The sequence below is a fragment of the Falco cherrug genome, chromosome 2 (genome assembly GCF_023634085.1).
Source record: "Falco cherrug isolate bFalChe1 chromosome 2, bFalChe1.pri, whole genome shotgun sequence".
NCBI lineage: Eukaryota > Metazoa > Chordata > Aves > Falconiformes > Falconidae > Falco > Falco cherrug.
In genome coordinates this window covers 109,456,294-109,475,336 of record NC_073698.1, presented here as the reverse complement: position 1 = coordinate 109,475,336, position 19,043 = coordinate 109,456,294, and the positions used below count along the sequence as shown (strand labels likewise).

At 37.5% G+C, this 19,043-nt stretch overlaps 1 protein-coding gene across 7 annotated transcripts in view; it reads left to right on the top strand.

The window, feature by feature from the left end:
* ROBO1 (roundabout guidance receptor 1) overlaps nt 1-19,043 on the top strand; it is a 650,911-nt gene that overhangs the window by 566,815 nt on the left and 65,053 nt on the right. For all 7 annotated transcript variants that reach the window (XM_055701108.1, XM_055701113.1, XM_055701111.1 and 4 more), the window contains 2 exons: nt 806-944; nt 2,201-2,328. In XM_055701108.1, coding sequence (XP_055557083.1) covers nt 806-944; nt 2,201-2,328 — 267 coding nt within the window. The remainder of the gene's footprint in view (nt 1-805; nt 945-2,200; nt 2,329-19,043) is intronic.

Sequence of the window (19,043 nt, the reverse complement as noted above, 5' to 3'; positions counted from 1 at the left end):
AAAGCACACAGCCTGTACTGAGATCCCGTTTTGTTTCACAACACCTGAGAAAAATTATGCAGTAATCAATCTGACTCTGGTGAGCCAGGATGCGGGTCATCTATGCCCTACAAGATAAATTGGGGATAACTGCAATTTTTATGAACAAAAACAATAGAGAGGACATTGTGGGGGTTTTTTGGGTTGTTTTATTTTATGTGTGCTAGCAAAAGAAAATGCTGTCTTTCTAATGTAGCATCGGAAACGATTGCATTGAACGCTGGTTGCTCTGCTGACACCTGCAAGCAGCCTCACAGAGATGCTGTGCTGGGCCTCATTTAGCCTTCAGATTCAGAGGCACCGCTGCGTCAGAACCTCCCGTGAGATGATGTTTGGTTTGTGCCTTCTGTCTTTCAGCAGCAGTGCAGCAGATGTGTGATCATTTGTCTGGCTCCTTGCAGCAGGCCTGCTTCTATCTGAGGATCAAGGTGTATTTAGATTTTCTGTGCACGTTGTGTTTTCCTTTAGCTATATTAGCTGTGACGGTGATATTTCCTTTAGCTAGCTAGGGCGATGATAAAAGAAGTGAGGAAGTCTGTGCTCAGATCCTGAGCCCCTGTTGAAAGCATCTGCCTCCTGCGCTGAGGTTCACAGCACTGGCCATCTGCAGGACTATGGATCTTCTGCCTGGGGATGGGAGCAAGAGGCACCTCCGTCAGACTCGTCACCCTGCTCCCCTTGCTCCAGCAGCCACAGTTCAGGGAAAATCGCAGTTTGGACACAGAAGTGCTGGAATAATCCCTGTTTTTCTTTCCTTTCCTTTTAGAGAGACCATCTTTTGTGAAGAGACCAAGTAATTTGGCTGTAACTGTGGATGATAGTGCGGAGTTTAAGTGTGAGGCCAGAGGGGACCCAGTCCCAACAGTAAGGTGGAGGAAGGATGATGGTGAATTGCCAAAAGCAAGGTGCAGTACATGGAGTTACCTTTTCTATGTCATCTAGCTTGGTGTCTGATGTAGCCATTCAACATTTGACACGTAGCATTTATTTTTCTTGAGTGGAGAAGGCCTGGCTTGATCTAATAAGACATTTCTAATTACTGTTGAGCTCTATTTGAAGTTATTTATATTGAAACTGAAGAACAGCTCGTTCTCAAGCTTTTGTTGTGACAACACATGACAAACACCACAAAAAATAACTTCCAGTCAGTAATATTTGACACAGATTAATGCTTCACCTGAAGAGTCTTTTTTAATTATTACACATTTTGGAGGATGTATAAGAAACGGTAAATTAGATTACCACATCAAAAAGTGTATACTGGAATTGCAGTTGATATAAATATAGTCTGGTAATGTAGAAAGCTGCCTTGGTTATACATGTTTTTGTTACTAAACTTCCAATTAACTTTTTTTTTTCCCTGTCATTGCTCTAATTCAGGCTAAAAAGTAAACCACCTTGTTAAAAAGAAATATATTCTGTGATTGATAGATAGATTAGGTATTTTCTTACTTTGAATTCCCAATTATAAGTTAAAAACTTATTAGGGGATGGGACTGAAAGAAGAAACTCTGTAACAGTTGGCTCCAGCCATCCAAATCCAGCTTCCTGTTAATCTAGTCTACAGCTTTAATAAAAACTAGAGCATTTTTAAGAGAAAAAAAATTTTTCCCAAAAAGAGAAGCACATTGAATACATTATACGAAGAAGAGAAAAAAAGGTGATGAATGCAGAGGAAATTGTAAAAGGCCACATTGTTCTTTATAAAAAATTATTTATCTTGACTCTCAAACAATTGTGATCTTCTTGAGAACAATATTTTCTTTTCAACCATGTTAAAAAAATCCTTTATTTTTTCATGGAAAAATTATAGGGAGAATAGTAAGTATTACTACATTTAAATGTTAAAAGCCATCTAACAATTAAAACATTCTGCATTAGAGCTTTATGATTGTATTATGCCAGTGAAATTCTACTGACGTCAGTAAAACTGTTTCACATTGCGAATGAAATCAGGATAAGGTTTTCAAATATTTAGATATATTTTGCTTTTAAAACTTTAATTTTACATTATCAATTTATAAGGATTTATACATATTTTTAAGGGAAATACAGGTATAAAAATATTTAAGGGCAAACCCATCGTAATTTTTATCCATTACAGAAATTTTACAAAGGTCTATTATTTCTATTCACTGTTTATTATTATGTATATTTAAAGATACGAAATCCGTGATGATCATACCTTGAAAATCCGGAAAGTTACCGCAGGAGACATGGGCTCATATACTTGTGTTGCAGAAAATATGGTTGGAAAAGCTGAAGCATCAGCAACTCTGACAGTTCAAGGTAAGAATGTTTCTTTGCATAGTACTCCAGTCTAGAATAAATTTTTTTTGGTGGAGTTGCTATACGCAGACAATTCTGTATATACACAACTATGAGAGTTGTGACTTATGCAGGAACTCTATGCTGTGTTGTGGAAAAAAAAAAAAAAAAAAAAAAAACCACAAGAGCAAAAATACAAGTTTGGTTTGAGTCATATTCTTAAGAAATTAAAGGACTTCACATGTATGATTTTTCGTAAGCAGTCTTTATGGTACTGGGATGGGGAACAGAGTATGTTTTCAACTTAAGTGTGATCCAAATCGTATCACTTAAAATCTTTGTGTCTGAAACCCTGACAGAAAGAAGAAAACCAGTATTACCAAGCTATATTGTTTTAACTCAAAAAAGAAAGAGTTATAAGTTCAAGTATCTGCCAAATTTTTTCAATTAAACACAGTAAAGAAGCAATGAATGATAAATTTGTTTGTGTATCTTTTAATACACTAACCCAGACCACTGGAATTCCTGTTCCTTTTTAATTATAAAAGCGTATTGTAGCACTACTGTTTCTTTGTAAGATAAAAAAATCAATGGAACTCAGTGTACTAATATGTATAAAAATCCTTCATTGCCTTTATATACACAATCCAGATGTTCACTATTCGGATAATCCCTCTCTTCCTTTCCTGGGCAGCAGACAGGCAGTGATGTCATCCCGATGCTTTTTTCTAAGCACTGATGGTCCTTCTGTCCTTTTCTCTGCTCAGTGGGAATTAGCCATTATGGAGTTCTGGGGAAGTATAGGCTTAAAAGTATTTTATTGGTAACAGGCCTCTATTTTGATGCATTTACTGTAACAGGAAAGGTTTTCTCCTTAACCTGCTCTCCTTTCTCCACCAGAAACATTTATTGTCCCTAACATCTGTAGCTGTTAGAAAATAGGAATTACTTTGTTGAAGCTCTCATAAACCCAAGAATTTTGAGATGTTCTGTTTTGTTGGTCACCATGATGTTTACATCAAACTGATACCTTATGTTTGCATAATAACCAGCACTTATGCTCAGTGTTTTAGAATAAAAGATTAACACATGAGCAGCAAGCACAGTTTATTCCAAAGAAAAAGACTGAATTATTTTTTAAATGGCATTTTGTTCTGATGATCACACCTTATATCAACTGTTACATCTTCTAAGATATTAGTATTAAGAAAATTTGCTTTATGCCTGGTTAAGCACTTATATTTCTGGAAATAAAATATTGGTAGCTCTAAACCTTTGTAGTCTATTCAAAATAATAAGCAAACACATTCTTGTAATCCCATTTAGGTAACGGTGCTACTTAGATGTAAAATTATTTTAACTGTGTAGCTATTAGAGATCTAGAATGAGATCTTTTGAACTTTGTAATGAAATGGTACTTTTAAGGAACATGATCATAACCTAAGTCTTGATTCAGCAAGATTCTTACGTTTTTTAAGCACTGGTATTATACAGTAGATATTTACATTGTAACAGCTTTGCTGTGTGGATATTGGTATGGGATAATTTGTTTCCCAGTGGGAATGGATTACCTCCTGAGCCCTTTGTCTGTACTAATGTCTTTGTAGAAAGGATTGATGTGAGAAACTGATGTGGAAGGTCAATTTGTAGCTGGTAATGTAGTAAATTATGATCAAAATCCATTTATTAGAGTATCCAGGAGACCTAGTTTTATGGGGGGGGGTGGGGCGGGGGGAAGACTCCCAAAAAACATCCTTTTCCCATTCAGGTTTTTTCTCATTTTTCCTTCTTTTTTTCCTCCTTATTCTCTCCATCCCTCCTCCTCTCCCCTCCTCTTCCCTTGTTTAAAACACTGTTCTTTTTCCCTAAAGGGTCAGCTTTTGGACTGAGCTCCATCTAGACAGGTAGATATGATCTTCTTGTTTCAGCACTAAGATGCCATTGATCTTACTGTTTGTGGACACACCGCTCTTTGAGAATTTATTTTTTTTTCCTTATGAGTGGTATTTTTTCCAAGTGATTCAGGCAGTGAAAATGACAAGTCTTTTCTGCACTTTTGGTGATTGTCATATGATCTATTGACTGTAAGGCTTAATAAATCTGTGTTCTGGTATGCCAGCTATAGTTATTTCAGTTACATATTTGTAAACAGAGGGCTATGTAGCAAGTCACAGCCTCAGAAGTTACAGCTGCCACTGTGCAGAGTTGTTAGATTCAGCAAAGGACAGAGAGGGTTTTTTGCTTCGTTTTTTGGGTTTGTCTGGGTTTTGGAAGATTTTTGTGGGAGTTTGCTTTGGGGTTTTTCCCCTTCAGTATCTCAGCAATAGGCTGTGGTGTTTTCATGCCAGGTCATGTGCCACCTAAAGACTATGAGGGTTGTTAGCGGTAAGCCCAGAAGATGTGTGTCCGTGTTAGGAAAGGAGCAGTCGTCGTCTGTCCAGTGTAGGCACGGTGGAACCGCCGCACCGAATGGATCATGGCACACAGCAGCGAGGGCTGTTGGTCACCCTCCCGTTCTTTGGGACACTGCTCGGGCCTCAGTGTCGCTAAACTGCTGACAAGAGGACATACCCTCTCGTCATTTTTCGGGTCTCTAGCACTGTGATTGACCCGTGTATGCTCTGCACTGTACAGGGCTATCTAGCGTTTTACAAGGTGGAGCATGCAACACCGGGGCTAATAGAGATGCCTAGGTGTCAGGCATGCGTCGATGCAATGCAGCGGGTAGCTAACCTGGTGCCGGAGCAGAGAGCTCCCCTGGCTCTGGTGGCATTATTGCCTCCAGGTCAGCTCTGAGCCTGCTTGACGTAGCGTGGTGCATGCCCTGCAGTGCTCCCTGCCTCTGCCCTAGGCGAGTGGGCCCAGGCGGCAACCGTGGGCTAGAACTGTCACCTCAGATAGTTCAACTATATATAATAGGATGCGAAGCGTAGAAAATACAAAAGAGAGGAAGAAGTAGCAATTCCATTTTAATGTTCTTCCTGCTTATGGCAACCAGCATCACAGATTCTGGTTATTGGCATTAATATTCCTTTATACAGACTTTTAACTTTGGGGAATATGAGTGCGTCCTACATGAAATACAGATGCTGTATTTTTATTGTGATTTCAGTCATATCCTTAAACCAAATTTGGAGTTCTGTATTGATACAGAAGTTTGAACCCTTCAGTTAATCTTAATATTGCAGCTTAAAAGCATTTCCACCCTTGAAACTGTTCATCAAGTTATCTTATTTTCTCCTTGGAAAACTAAATAGTTAAGAAAATGCAATCCTGCTGTTTGCACTTCCCTAAAGTTACAGTATCTCAGTCCAGTTTTCATTCTGCAGTGATGTGTAGTGCATTTGTAAGGCATCCAGAGATGTTGCTAAATATATGTGGAAGCATTTCATTCAGGAGATGATTAATTACTCAATAAATACCTCAGTCAATACAAAGTGCCAGGAAGCAGCTCAGAGCACAATACATTATATTTTACCTATACATTATGTTTTACCAAGTAGCTCATGTGCTCCAGAAAAGGGAAACAATGGCCAAAAATGCATCTCTGGAACCAGTGGATTTCTCTCTTGCTCTAGCACTAAACAAATTGGATATATTTATTGTGTATGTATTTTATATATAGATGGAAAATGCTTTTCATGTTTTCACGGAGATATATATTATGTTATTTACTTGGTTTTATGTCTTGAAGCAGGACTGTAGAAATTATAGTAGTATGTATTTCATTATTATGTATAGAATTGAAGCCCACATTCTTAAGACACACAAAATTACCAAAAAATGCATGCCTCAGAACTTCAGTTCTAAAAGAAAACTAGTTTTACTATTAATGCAACTAGAAGTAGGGCTTCTTCAAGAATCTGCAAATTTCACATTTAATCATAGAAGTGCTTTAAAGAAAATCTAACAACCAAAGGTTTTACATATTTTCTCCTACTTCCATTTGCTTCGCTCCCATTTGTAGTGTTTGATTAGGCTTTTTTTAACATCTAATTTTGTAAGTTTATAATTTATGCTGAAACAAGCTTTATTCTCTGATACATGCAGAAATTATGGTTCCAGTGGAAGTCCTACTAATGCAGTTGACCAAGAACCACTATAGCAATGACAATGTAGTTGCTGCTCAGCAGGAGTTAACAGAGAAACAGGTCATGTAGGTCAGTTGACTTAAGGACTTCACAAGAAAAATACCAACACTGAAGCTGTTGGTGGTTGGTAGTGAACAACAATCCTCAAACTTTGAATCAACTCTTCTTCCTTGAGCAGTGGCTCTGGAGGACCTCACAATACTTGTTACAGTGCGCTGCCTAATATGCACCTAGACATGCAGCAACAGTGACTGAACTGTAAAATATAAATTTTGCCATTCAAAGGCACTAAACACATTCAGTGTTATCAGTTTGGCAGAACAAAAGAAGAATTCCTATGGAAATTACACTGGCCAATTCATATATTACAGTGGTGATCTTTGATATCAAGGCTTTTTAGTTTACGATGTCAGTAATATTAGGATTAACAGAGTGTGTCTGCAAGGTGGATAGTGAGCAGAACTTTTGATAAGTGACTTCTGGCTGTGATTTTGCTGTGCTCATCAACTGGCAAGGAATTTTAATCTGAAAAGGTGGCACATGCTTCAGGTCTGGAATTTCCTCCTCCTTTCACTCCTTCTTCGTACAAAGTAGCTTCAAGGCAAGCTGTAAAAGACATCTATTTGATAAGGATTCTAGGTAGGGCTGAGAATACCACCTGGAATGAAAAGGAATAGAATTTGCTCTTTTTATCTGTCAAATACCATATAAATGTTTCCACTGTGTCAGGCTGCTGGTACACATTATAAGTTGCCTGTAAATGTAGTTGCTTTATAGGCATCTGAGCTACTATATTAAAATAACAAAGACAAAATTCAGATTTTTATGGGATTGGAAAAATGCTATTGAGGTATACAATGGTTATTATGTGTTGCAGGAAGCACCTCACAGTGTCATGGGTGAATTTAACCATTTGAATTTTGAAACTAGGATTTCGTTTTAAATCTGAACTTGTCTTTATGTCAGTGTTTCTCCTGAAAGAACTAATTTTAGGCCATATTGTGTCTTCAGTCTCCATGAAAAAGGAAGGAAGAACAGTGATTGTCCTGTGTACTTCAGGATTCTTTTAATTAATAAACTTTTGGCAGGATGAATGAGGGAAACCCTCTCTTATGAGTTGTATAGCTTAGAGATACAGCCCTTTCCCCCTTAATGACTGCTGTAAACTACGACAGGACTTCAGATTTCTATCAAGGATCTGAGGAGTTTGACTGCCACCTATTTCTGGTGAAAGAATATAAATCTTAAAAGTTCATCAGAAGGAACCGAGGAAACTATCTGAAGAAAAGATTAGTGCCCTGAAGGTGCTTGTTCCACTGATGCAGTTGATGAACACTAAGATTCCTGAAACATTTCTAAAATACAGGTAAAAGGAGGAATCAGTAAATTATAGTTGTCTCAAATCCATGTAACATGTTTTAATAAATAACTGCTTCTGTGGCTTTAGAGTTTTTTAACGAAGTTTAATTTTTTTACATAGTCTCACAACAGTGACAGCAATTGCTTACAGGGATATAAAACTTCAGAAACTTTTGAGATTCCTTCCTGCAATTTAGTACTTTGAATTCAGGACATGAGACAGGCATTTCTGAGCAAGTAGAACAGAAGGAGTCAAAATAATTTGGAGAAACATTACTACAGAATTTAAATTAAGTTGAAGCTAGAGGCTTTCTCCTGCTTAAAGGGTTCTATTTACTGTAAAATTCTTAAAAATCCTACCTTTTAATCACTTGCTGCAGAGAATTGAAGTAGATTTGTGTAGCATACTTCAGCACTCAATTAAAAAGTAGCAAAGAAAATCTGAAGACTGCTTTCTAGTGCCTGCAATTTCCTAAATCCCATGGCTCAGGAAAAATCAGGGGGTTTTTTATCAGACTTCACTGTTGCAGACTTTGTTTTGTGACTGCTGTTCTAAAGATAACATTTCAGTAATTCTGTCTTTGGAATAGACACAGTAGAATTTTACTACAAGTTGTTGAGTTTGCAAATTTTTGGGTTTATGTATAAAATTCAACAGTGCAAGGAATACTTTTCATTGGTTGTTCATTAAACAGTACTTCTACTATATGTTCATTCTGAAATAAACTTAGGCTTTATTAAATTATGCTAAACATCCATAAAAAGGTAAAACATACTTTATTTTTGCCTTGTTTATAGCCAGAAAGTAATTTTCATAAGGACTATACAGTGATTATAGTGCACTCTCTTATTTTTGTTAGTTTATATGCATCATTAAAATCAGTCATCTCTGAATTGGTTCTTGACCAAAAAAAATGCTGACTTACAATAACAGTGCATTCAACCATTATTTTGATAAGCTGTTTTGAATACCATTTGTTACTATGAATTCGGTTTTATTTGAACACAAAAAAAAATTATTCTTAGGTGTTGAGGTGTTCAATAACACTCAAGAACTGGTAAAAAAGTATATAACAGTCTTTATACATGAACTAGATCACCTAGTAAGCTCATTATCAGAATCTTCCAGTGCAAGAAAAAAATGGCACCTTCAGGTTAAACTGCTAAATATCATGTATGCTCACATCTTTATTTTTTTCCTGCAGGAGGTATCTGCATGCTCATCTTGTGCCTATGACCACACATTAATTCCCAAAGTTTAAAGTGATTTTTTTTCCCCCATTTAAGTATGGAATAGGATGAGAGGATTAAGAAACAAAAAAACCAAAGCGGGACATAAGGTTGCTTGTCTTGTTCTCGTAAGTGTCCTGTGTGCTCTCTGAACACAGCATTGAGTGGGATTCTGTTCTCTTTGCATCTTCCAGGGGAATAATGAGACCCCACTTAGGATTTGCATCTCCCCAAATTAAACAGCCCCTCTGTCTTTTGACACAGTTATGGTAGCACATTGACACCTGGGTCTCGGTACAGAGGAAGAAGTCACCCGAGAGTTACTCTGTGGTGTGGTCTTCCACCACTGATGGCCTTTTCTGTACCTATTCCTTCAGAGGTCTTGGGTGCTCAGATCTTGCTAGATACTTTTTTTCCTTGAAGAGTGTAACTAACTTAACTGAAGACTAAACCTCAAAACGTATTTGCTAATATCCCTAAACCATCGTAGCTGCAGCAACACTTTTGTCTCAGACTACATGCAATTTTTGATAGCATTATCATATTTTGGCAGAGGTGAACCACTGCTTCACTGTATGAAAATCAGGCCAAGTGTCCCAGAATTATTTTACTTTATTTTGGTTTTGCACATTGTGTTTGTTCCCTTAAGCAACTTGTTCCCTCTTTTACCTCCATCACAGTAAAATTTCCAGTACCTGATGGATAGTTCTCTCTTCTATAGAACTCTTATATGCTGTATTTTTTGCTCCCCATAATTAAATTTTGTTATTATGTCAAGGTTACCTTCCTCTTAATGTTAGTAAAAAGTAAGTTCAGGTATTAGTGTCCCAGATGTGGACTTGGGTTGTCTCTATGTGGGGGGTGTGGTGTCACTATAAAAAGTCTAAATTTCTTTTCAAATAGTATCTGTTTCAGTTGGTAGTATTCCTTACTAGGTATTGCATGCCAAAAATAAGATTTTTTTAGTGATCAACAATTACTGCACTGTAGGGATTTATTGTCCTTCCTTTTTTAGTGTGTTTGGTACCCATTGATCATGGAGCTTTGGCCACTGTTCACAAATAGCTTTAACTTACTCTAAGAATGTTGCTATGGGTTTCAAGTACTTCTTTCCAAGAAGAAAACTGTGCTATCATAAACAGCTGGAAAACAAATCCCACTCCTTTTCCTTTTCAGCTCTACTATCTTTTACTGCAAGTCAAAAAAATGCAGTAAGAAGCTCCTAAGAATTCTTCAAATCCCATCCAGCTATCATAATCTTTTTGTATTTCTGCACAGCTTATTTAAAATCTATCAGTCCTTTTTCACTCTTTTAAAAGGCTTTAGTATAAATATTTGTAGCCGCGACTACTTAGATTGCAGCACTGCCCCAAATTAACTCAGTTCTTTTTAAACACAAGGGGAGACAACTCTTCTCTGAAAAGAGAAGCCTGGGAAATGGGACTCCGTAGTCTTAACTGCATTAGTGTAGCTTTTAAATAGATGGAATTACACTTGTCATAAGTGTGTCCTCTAAATGGTATTTGGTTTATAGTATGGTTTAGGAAGACCCAGAGCAAGGAAGCAGGAGTGGAGACCGAGAGAGGAACTTATGGAAGACCTTAAATCCCTCCCTCTGTCTTCTAACCCCTGCATTTCAGGTTTCTCTTGTCCCCTCAAGGCAACAACTACAGGATTTATAAACATTTTAAACTGCATGCTACATGTATTAACCTGAGAAGTGCTACCTTTTAAAACCACACTGCAAAGTCTATTTCCACAGGTTTTATTTTTATTGTAGAAATCTTCATTGACTCCTGCAGAAGGAGAGGTTATGAACTTCCTTATTTTGTAGCTAGTATCAGCAAAATCAGTTGCAAATCAAAAAAATCTCAGGGGTATATATTGCACGCTGTTCTCTGCTCACAAATTTTTGCAGTAGGTTCCTCTCCTACATGCATATACAAACACACACACGCTTGTGTAGCCTTTTTCATCTTGACTTTTAAAAAACACTTATAAGGCAAGATTCATTAGCCTGCTGTGAAGCAGACATTAAGAAAATATAGTTCCACAACTGAGACACAGCTCAGATAGAGCCAGATTTTACTGCCCAAGCCCATCAATTAGAGTTGAGGAGGGAAACACCTCTCAGCCTAAATTAAATCTCAAAATGGCTAGAAATCCATAAGGAATCAATGCCATTTGATAGCTCTTGAAAACAGAATAGTACCCAAGGCAGAGGTGCAGTTAATGCACAGGCCTTGTGCCATTGATCCGCAGAGGGTGGCGTTTGAGCAGCCAAAGAGAGCAGAGAAGCTTAGTGACATTTTAATGCCGATAATGAAATCAACAAACTGTTGAAACAAATTGCTTATTGCTCCTGCCACAGAGCTGCGAACAGATACCTTCCTGCTTGCTGCAGGAGGGACAATCGTTGGGTTTGAGTCTATGGCACTTTAAGGTGGTCTCAGATTTGTTCTGCAGTTGATGATGTTGAACTGCCACGCTGCATGTGTTGTGACGTACAAGTTTAGATACATGTTCTAAAGCCATATCCTCGCCTGTGTCTTTCCCTGGTATGTGTACCAGCTCTAAATGCATTTAGATTTTCAAGGCTTTATTTCTACCGTCAGCACCTAGGAGTCATACCTGCTTTTTTTCATCATCAGACCACTTTCTCCTAGAAAGTGTGAGCTCTCCTGAGTATTCACAGGCACCTGCCTTTTTCCTCTGGGTATCAGGTTGAGAGGCAGAAGCTAAATCCTACCTGCCAGGCGTGCACTGAATGAGAGGATGTATTCTACCCTGCACGGTCAGAGCAAGCATCATGGTGATGTGGGTACCAGGTTTCCAGACTGCAGCTGTCTCGCGGCTGCTGGCTCAGTGCAGCGGGGTAAGTGCACGGTGAGAAGTGCAGCTGGCAACTCTGGTACCCGAAGAGCAGCACTTCTGTGTAAGACACCGACTCTAGCCAGCCTTTTTCTAAGTTACTGTGCGGCATGTGACACCTCTTCACTATTCAGACAGGAGAGGGGATGTGGGTCAATTATAAAAAAAAAAAAACCAAAAAAAAAACCCAACTATAAAAAATGCAAACTTGTGGGGAAGTATGTTGAGGAGCCACAGCAGCTAATTGATACTGAGATTTCCCCATTATTAACTTTTCTGGGCATCAACCTGACAACATCGTTAGAGTTTTCTAGGCTTCCACTACTTCTAAAGGTGATCTTACGATCAGAACTATTTTTCCTAGTAGTCAGTCAACTTGCTTGCTTGCTTCATTTCATTCTTCTACTTCCAATACCATTATAGAAAGCAATTAATCTGTTTCTTTTCCATTCAGTTAGATTTCTATCTTCTTGCCTTTGGTAATTTTGAAGTTACTGTAGTCACTTGTTCCTTTAAGCTTAAGAAGTGCTTATCTGACACACGAGCAGCAATCCAAAACAGAATTTTTCCAGTCATCATAAATGTAATAAACCACAATCGTTCCCTTGCTGGGCGTTTGGAATTACAAGTCATCACTTTTGATTTGAAACATCAACAATCTCATGGAAACATTTTGCCTCAACTCTCTGGCTGTGATGTGCTTGGCACCAGACTGTTAGACCTTTCCTCAGAAGTTTGTACTGTACTGAGTCACACTTCGTGCTCTGGGACTACATACTGTGAAAGCACTCGTGGTGAGTAAGGGTGTCCCGGTCTGGTCTTACATGAATGTGAACTGTAGCAGAAAATCTGGGAAAATATGAATTACTCATATTTATATCTAGACCTCAGGAAGTGACAGCTGAAAACAGGGAGACCAATGAGGGATGAAAAGTGATATACCCCAATATAAAGTGATATACCCACCGTAATGTACCTGGTGTTCCCATATTTTTTCAGGTTGAAGCCAGAAGACAGGTGAATGGCAGCGTTTATGGTTTTTTCAGAACAAGAGAGTTTGGTCTTTGTTTATTTCTCTGTACAAAGTGGTATTTTCCACAAATGACTGCAGAGAAATGTGGATATCAAGGATATTGGGTGTTTCAGATTGCTTTGATAAGAGCAAATAGGCTACAAATCACTAGATAGGAAATGAAACAAGGCACATTGTCTTAAACTATCTCCCTTAATAATAGTTTTTGCAAAACACCAACATAAATATCTGATAGTCATGTTGCAGAAAGTCATTCAATAGTTCTTGTTCAGACACTTGAGGGTAAGAAGTAGTTAATTAGATTTCAGAGTTTAGCAGGCTTAGCAATGAAACATTTATGAACGAAAGAGGTTGGCAGCTTTTTAGTTGAGGTTTTTTTTGGAAGTAGGAAAGAAATTAGAAAATGCAATTGTTCAGAAGTTTTTGTTGTTTCTTTGTGGTTTTGGGGTTGGTTTTTTTTTTTTTTTAAGGAGTGAGCAGTACAGTTTGACCAGTTTGCTAAACATACTCAGACTTTCACTTTTCCTCTGCACGTAGCTCTGCTACCCAGATTTTCTGTACCCACTCATTGCAGACAGAGGTTATAAACAGTGGGTTTCTCACCTGCTCATTTCATACCGAGATAATCAACAGCTGAGTGTCAGCCATTCTGGAGAACTGCAATGCTCCATGGCACCTGATGTAGCTATCTCTGCACTATCTCTGTTGCTAGCTCTTGAGTTTCTCCTCTCGCTGTCTAGCCTCTACCTGGCCATCCACATCAGAAATGCCTACTGCCGAGCTCCGATGTCTCTTCCAGCACATAGGCTCGTACACTCATCCCATCTCCTACCGGTTTGTTTCTACAGGCACATTCAACCTCTGATAGTTATCCCTTGAACTGGGATTAATATATGACAAAATTATTTGAAAGCAGCCTAAATTTCATTGTGACTGCCATTTCCTGGTTAGTCATATGGCCAAGGGTTCATACAGAAGCTGAAGTGTGTATATGAGCTTCATTGTTGTTTGTAATTATTGGCCTGAAGATTGGGATAGTTTCATTTCTCTGGTGTAGAACTACTTTCCTGCTGCCTTTATAATAGCCTCTGTGGCTGTCAAGCAGCCCTTGAAGACGTGAAGATTTTTATTTAAGTAACTAAAAATGAAACACATTGAGGTTAAATTGAAAGTGTTCAGCTTATGTCAGCTGAATAACAAGGTATCTTCTGAGCACCTGGAAGGTATTAATAAATACTAATCAAACAGTAATTAATGAGCATTTAATATGCAGAACAAGGTACTGTTTAGTAATTAAGTACCACCTGGCATCTCAGGATCTCAAAAGCACCTTGTTAGTATAAATCAATGAAAACAACTTTACTCTATAATTTTACTTTTTTTGAAATAGATAATTACTACCACAGCTTTCAAGAACGGGGTACTTGAGGTTTATAGCTTGTCCAGCATCAGACTAAGAAATAGGCATAACCCTGTAATAGTAAATTCTAAATATGAGGAAATCAGTGAGTTACAGAGAAACACTAATCAACATTGGTGTTCATTTTTGTGAGAAGAATTACAAAACGTGTTACTTAGAGATGTAGTGTTACAGTATGTTAAGGTCTCATACATACCTGTGAGGAGGGCTGAGAGAACAGTGCTTGCACAGCTTGGAGGAGAGGTGGCTTCGGTGGGGGATGTGACAGCCACCGCCAGTACCTACAGGAAGGTTGTTGGTAGGGTGGAGCCGGGCTCGTCACAGTGGTGCATGTTGGGAGGACAAGAGTCAACAGATTTAAAGTTGAAACAAGGGAGATCAAGGCTGGATATGAGGAGAAGTTTCTTCACTGGGTGGCCAGTCAGGCAGCAGAGCAGGCTGCCCAGAGAGGCTGTGCATTATCAGTCCTTGCAAATTGTCAAGGCACAACTGGATCAAGCCCAGTGCAACCTGGTTTGACCCCATAGTTGACCCTGCTTGAGCAGGAGGTTGGACTAGAGACTTCCAAGGTTGCTTCCAGCCTGGTTATCCTATGAACCTACAATACCACATCTGTCAAATACAATAGTTGCTCTGTTAACAGCGACTATACTAGTCTGTAGTTTAAGTCCTAAAACTGCAAATTCTTAATCCTGCGAGTGGATTTAATGATACCAGTAGTCCCAGTGAGGTTGATAGTATTGCTTGCAAGAATAAGGCATTAAAAGATCATGTCACTAGTCTGGAAACCACTTTTGTTTTGTTTTTTGTTCAGAGACTGGACATGTCTTCCCTGAAAACCTCACATGTCCAGGAAATTATTTGAAAGGCAAAAATATTATTCCTTTGGTATTTGTGGTTTTATATGCTAACTTCCTGTCTTTACAAACAGGTTATTCCCCCAGTTGCCATGTGGAAAACCATAATTAACACAGGGAAAATTAATTTACTTTGTAATTGAAGGTGCTGTCAAATAAAAAGTGCTGTAATAGAGGAAAAACTATTTACTTCTTAGTTTTAGTAACCTTAGATATCAATAGGTTGTAAATCAAACTAAGTGCTCTTTGTTGTAGTTGTTGCTATTATTGTTCTTTTAAACCACATGATGTTCCTCTGACAGAACTGTTCAATTTTTTTCTGGGAAATTTCATCCTTTGTCCTTGCCACAGACTTGCAGGCAATGTGATGCCCTGTATCTACAGGGACTTTTTTCTCTTCTACCAGTATCCCCTCTGTTTTTACAAGTGAGCAAAGAAATACATTTACTTGACAGGGGTTTTTTTGACCTACAATAACAAAACCGTCTGATAAAAAGAAGAGTGGAAATTCAGCACTTACAACTTAATTTCGTTTGTAGAAGTGTTATTGAGCAACCAAGACAGATTTCTATGTTTTAGAAACTTTAAAGTGAGCTTTCAGTAGAGGGCTTAGGCAGCTTCGCATTGCTACCAAAAAGGATGAAATTTTCCCTTTTTGGCACTACTCAAGTAATGAAAAATTGTTAATTCAGAGTTACTTCCTGCGTGCAAGAATTGCATCCTATTAAGTTTGTTATCAAGCTCTTTCACATAGAATATGAGTTGTGTTTTATGGAGAAGCATTTCTAATTCCAGGGCAGGTCAGACTGTAATTGCAAGTTTAGCAGAGAGCTTTTCAGTTAAAAAGGAGTGGTTACTGGGTAATATATTTAGACACGATCAGGAGTAACTGGGAGCTGAGTCTTGGGGATGAGCATATTTCTCAGGAATTCTTGCATGTCACTTCTTGGCCACTCTTCTTACAAATCATAGACTTGCAGATAATCTGAGCAGAATAATGCCTACTGATTTTCTCTTTGAGAAATACCAAGCCTACACACTTAAAGAAGGCTAATGTACATCCAGAATATTTCCTTAAAATTGAAACTCAAAATCTTTGAAAAAAGGTATATTTCAACTTCCTGCATTTGGGATTATTTCTAAAAAAAAAAAAAGAAAAAATGTCTCTAATAACATAAACCCCTAAATTCTCTGTACCATCTGATTTTGTCACGTTCAGTTGCAGCTTCTTGGATTCGACGTGATCCAAATTCCAATGTTATATCTGATTCTCTTTGAACAGTAAGGCAGTATTCCTCATGCCTAACGAATGTTGGCAGACTGGCTATTATTAGTTTCCTCCACGTGTTTTATCAGAGAATGGTGTACTGCAGGTGCTTACCTGCTTGATATGGAAGTTTACCCTGGTGAACAATAATTGTTTTACTTTCAACATAAATAGATAAGACCGAAGTGTTGAAGGGCTTGGTGTTTGTAACATGCATTAAAAAAAAAAAAAACCTACATATTTTTGGACTTTCAGTGCAATTATCTTATACCAACTACCCTTTTTTTGGTTGACTTTTTTTGTCAGGATCTGTATATATTTTTGAAAAGCGTGATTTTTGCATTTTGTTTTCAATCTGCTCTTCCAGTCAGCAACATGAGGTTGGAATGCTTTCTAACATGCCTTTCTCTTGTAAGTGAAAGTAGCCTGCCAGGTCTGTGCCGTTTTGAAATTTATGAAAATTTTCGACTATGATTGAAAATAAAATTGTGTAATTTACCACTGACAAATTTCTGTTGAAAAATCTAATATTTTGGAATAAATCTCTTCTTTTGAATATTTCAGTGAAATTGAGGTTTGGGGTGGGAGGAAAGAAAAGAGTTAAGAACCTTTCCAAATTAATTTTATTTGTGGTTTAGTTTGCATTTACTGTTTAGTAACAAGTATTATGACCTTGATACAGTGATCTTACACTAAAGAGATTGGTGTGGGGGATAAATGCCTCAGCATCTAATTCATTTTTTAATAAACTTCCTTTGTAACAGTTATTTGCCTCAGAAAAATATTTTTCCATTTGTAGATGTTTGGATGCCTTAGACAGGGTGTCAATGTCACTGTTCCATTTCAGCAATGTTGCAGGTGGATATTTACTGGAAATTTCAAGTTATTTTTATCATGAAGGCTCTTGGTGCAGATAAATAATGATAATATGAAAAAAAAAAAAAAATTACTCAAGGTTCCACAACAGTTCATTGGAAGGGCTTGAAGTAGAACTCGGGTTGCCTGACCATTATTTCGTTCTGTTACATTTTCCTCTACAGACTGCTTTCAGCACGTCATAGAGAATTCTGCTTAAAAATCAAATTAAAAAAAAAGTGATCCAACATTTTAAACCTATTTTTCAAGTATCAGAATGTACGTGTACTTTCTAAGGTCCTTACCAAGGGTCCATTTTATTTCTTTTTTTTTTTTTAATTTTACTTTATTCTTTGCTTTGTTTCATGTCTATTCAATTTTATTTATTCCATGTTTTCTTTTTGTTTTGTTTTTGTTTTAGTTGTGTCTGGTAAGTTGAAATTTTATTGGCCATCTTCTAGTCATCGTATCACTGTGACGGGAACTTCTCCTCCCCTTCCCATCCATCCCCTTCCATGTCCTTCAACCAGTCAGCTCCCATCTTTTACTTGTTATTGACAAGACACATCGCACAGAATAAATTCTGCATGAAGTATGGGTAACTTAATGGCAAGGAGAAAGGTAATGGGTTGCTAACTTTCTGTCTTTTTACATGATGTAACGAGTCATATCCTATTGTCTTCCTTCTTCAGTGACTGTGTAAGTTGAACTTCAAAGTGTTCTATTGAAAAAATCATTTTTGTTTTAAAGGTCTTAAAAATAGAAGTTGTTCTTTCCTTAAGTGGATTATTATTTCAGCATCTTTTACAGTGTATTCAGCACATACCACACATATGTGACCCAAGATGTGAAAGCAAACTGAAGTAAAAAAAAAAAAAAGACAGTGAAAACACTTCCAGTATAGTGGACACCGAATGGAATTTAATAAAGTTTCACTTAACCCTGTTCTAATTCTTCTGACATTGAAGATAATAGAGTTTGTATTATTTACCTCAATGGCAATAGATTTAGAATAATACACATAGGCATAATACGCATATATATTTATAATAATATACATACAAAATACATGTTCAGAATAATATCTAGAGAAACATCTGCCTATTTAAATTTTACAAATTCTACCATGGTTACCTGAAAGACTGAATTTCCCCTCGTTTTTTTGTATTCCTGAACAGTCATCTTCAGGTACTAGAACCGCAAGCATTCAGCTATTTCTTCGGTGCTCAGAACCATTTTAATCTCGTTATAGCTGTACCCATTCTCACCTTCAACAAAATCTGAAACCTTATAAATCCTGTGCACTAGCACAGAATTTCGAAACCCTCAATTCCATTTTGTGTGGCATTGTGTCACAGACTAGTACAGAATCAGCCAAGCCCTAAATACAACTATATGCTAAATTTATTCTTGTTATTGGAATTCAACAGCATAACAAAGGCGCTTCACCCTCATCTCCATCTTCCCCACCATACCTTACAGTCCTGTGGCACACCCCAACAGTTTTTTACCTTCCATTCTAAATTATACATGCTGTCACGTCAAAGTCTTCCCACATCTTCCAAGATACTGATTGAATGTTTTAGAGCTAATTGTTTTGAAGTCTGCTAATTACTGTAGGTGAATCTCACCGATACTTTGCGTAGTTTCTTGTCAAAGGAAATTCTAGGAAAGGTAGCATTTGCATCGAAATGTGAACAATAATATTTTGTACTTTAAAAATCCCTCCCAAAGCAGGAGGGTCATGGGAAGA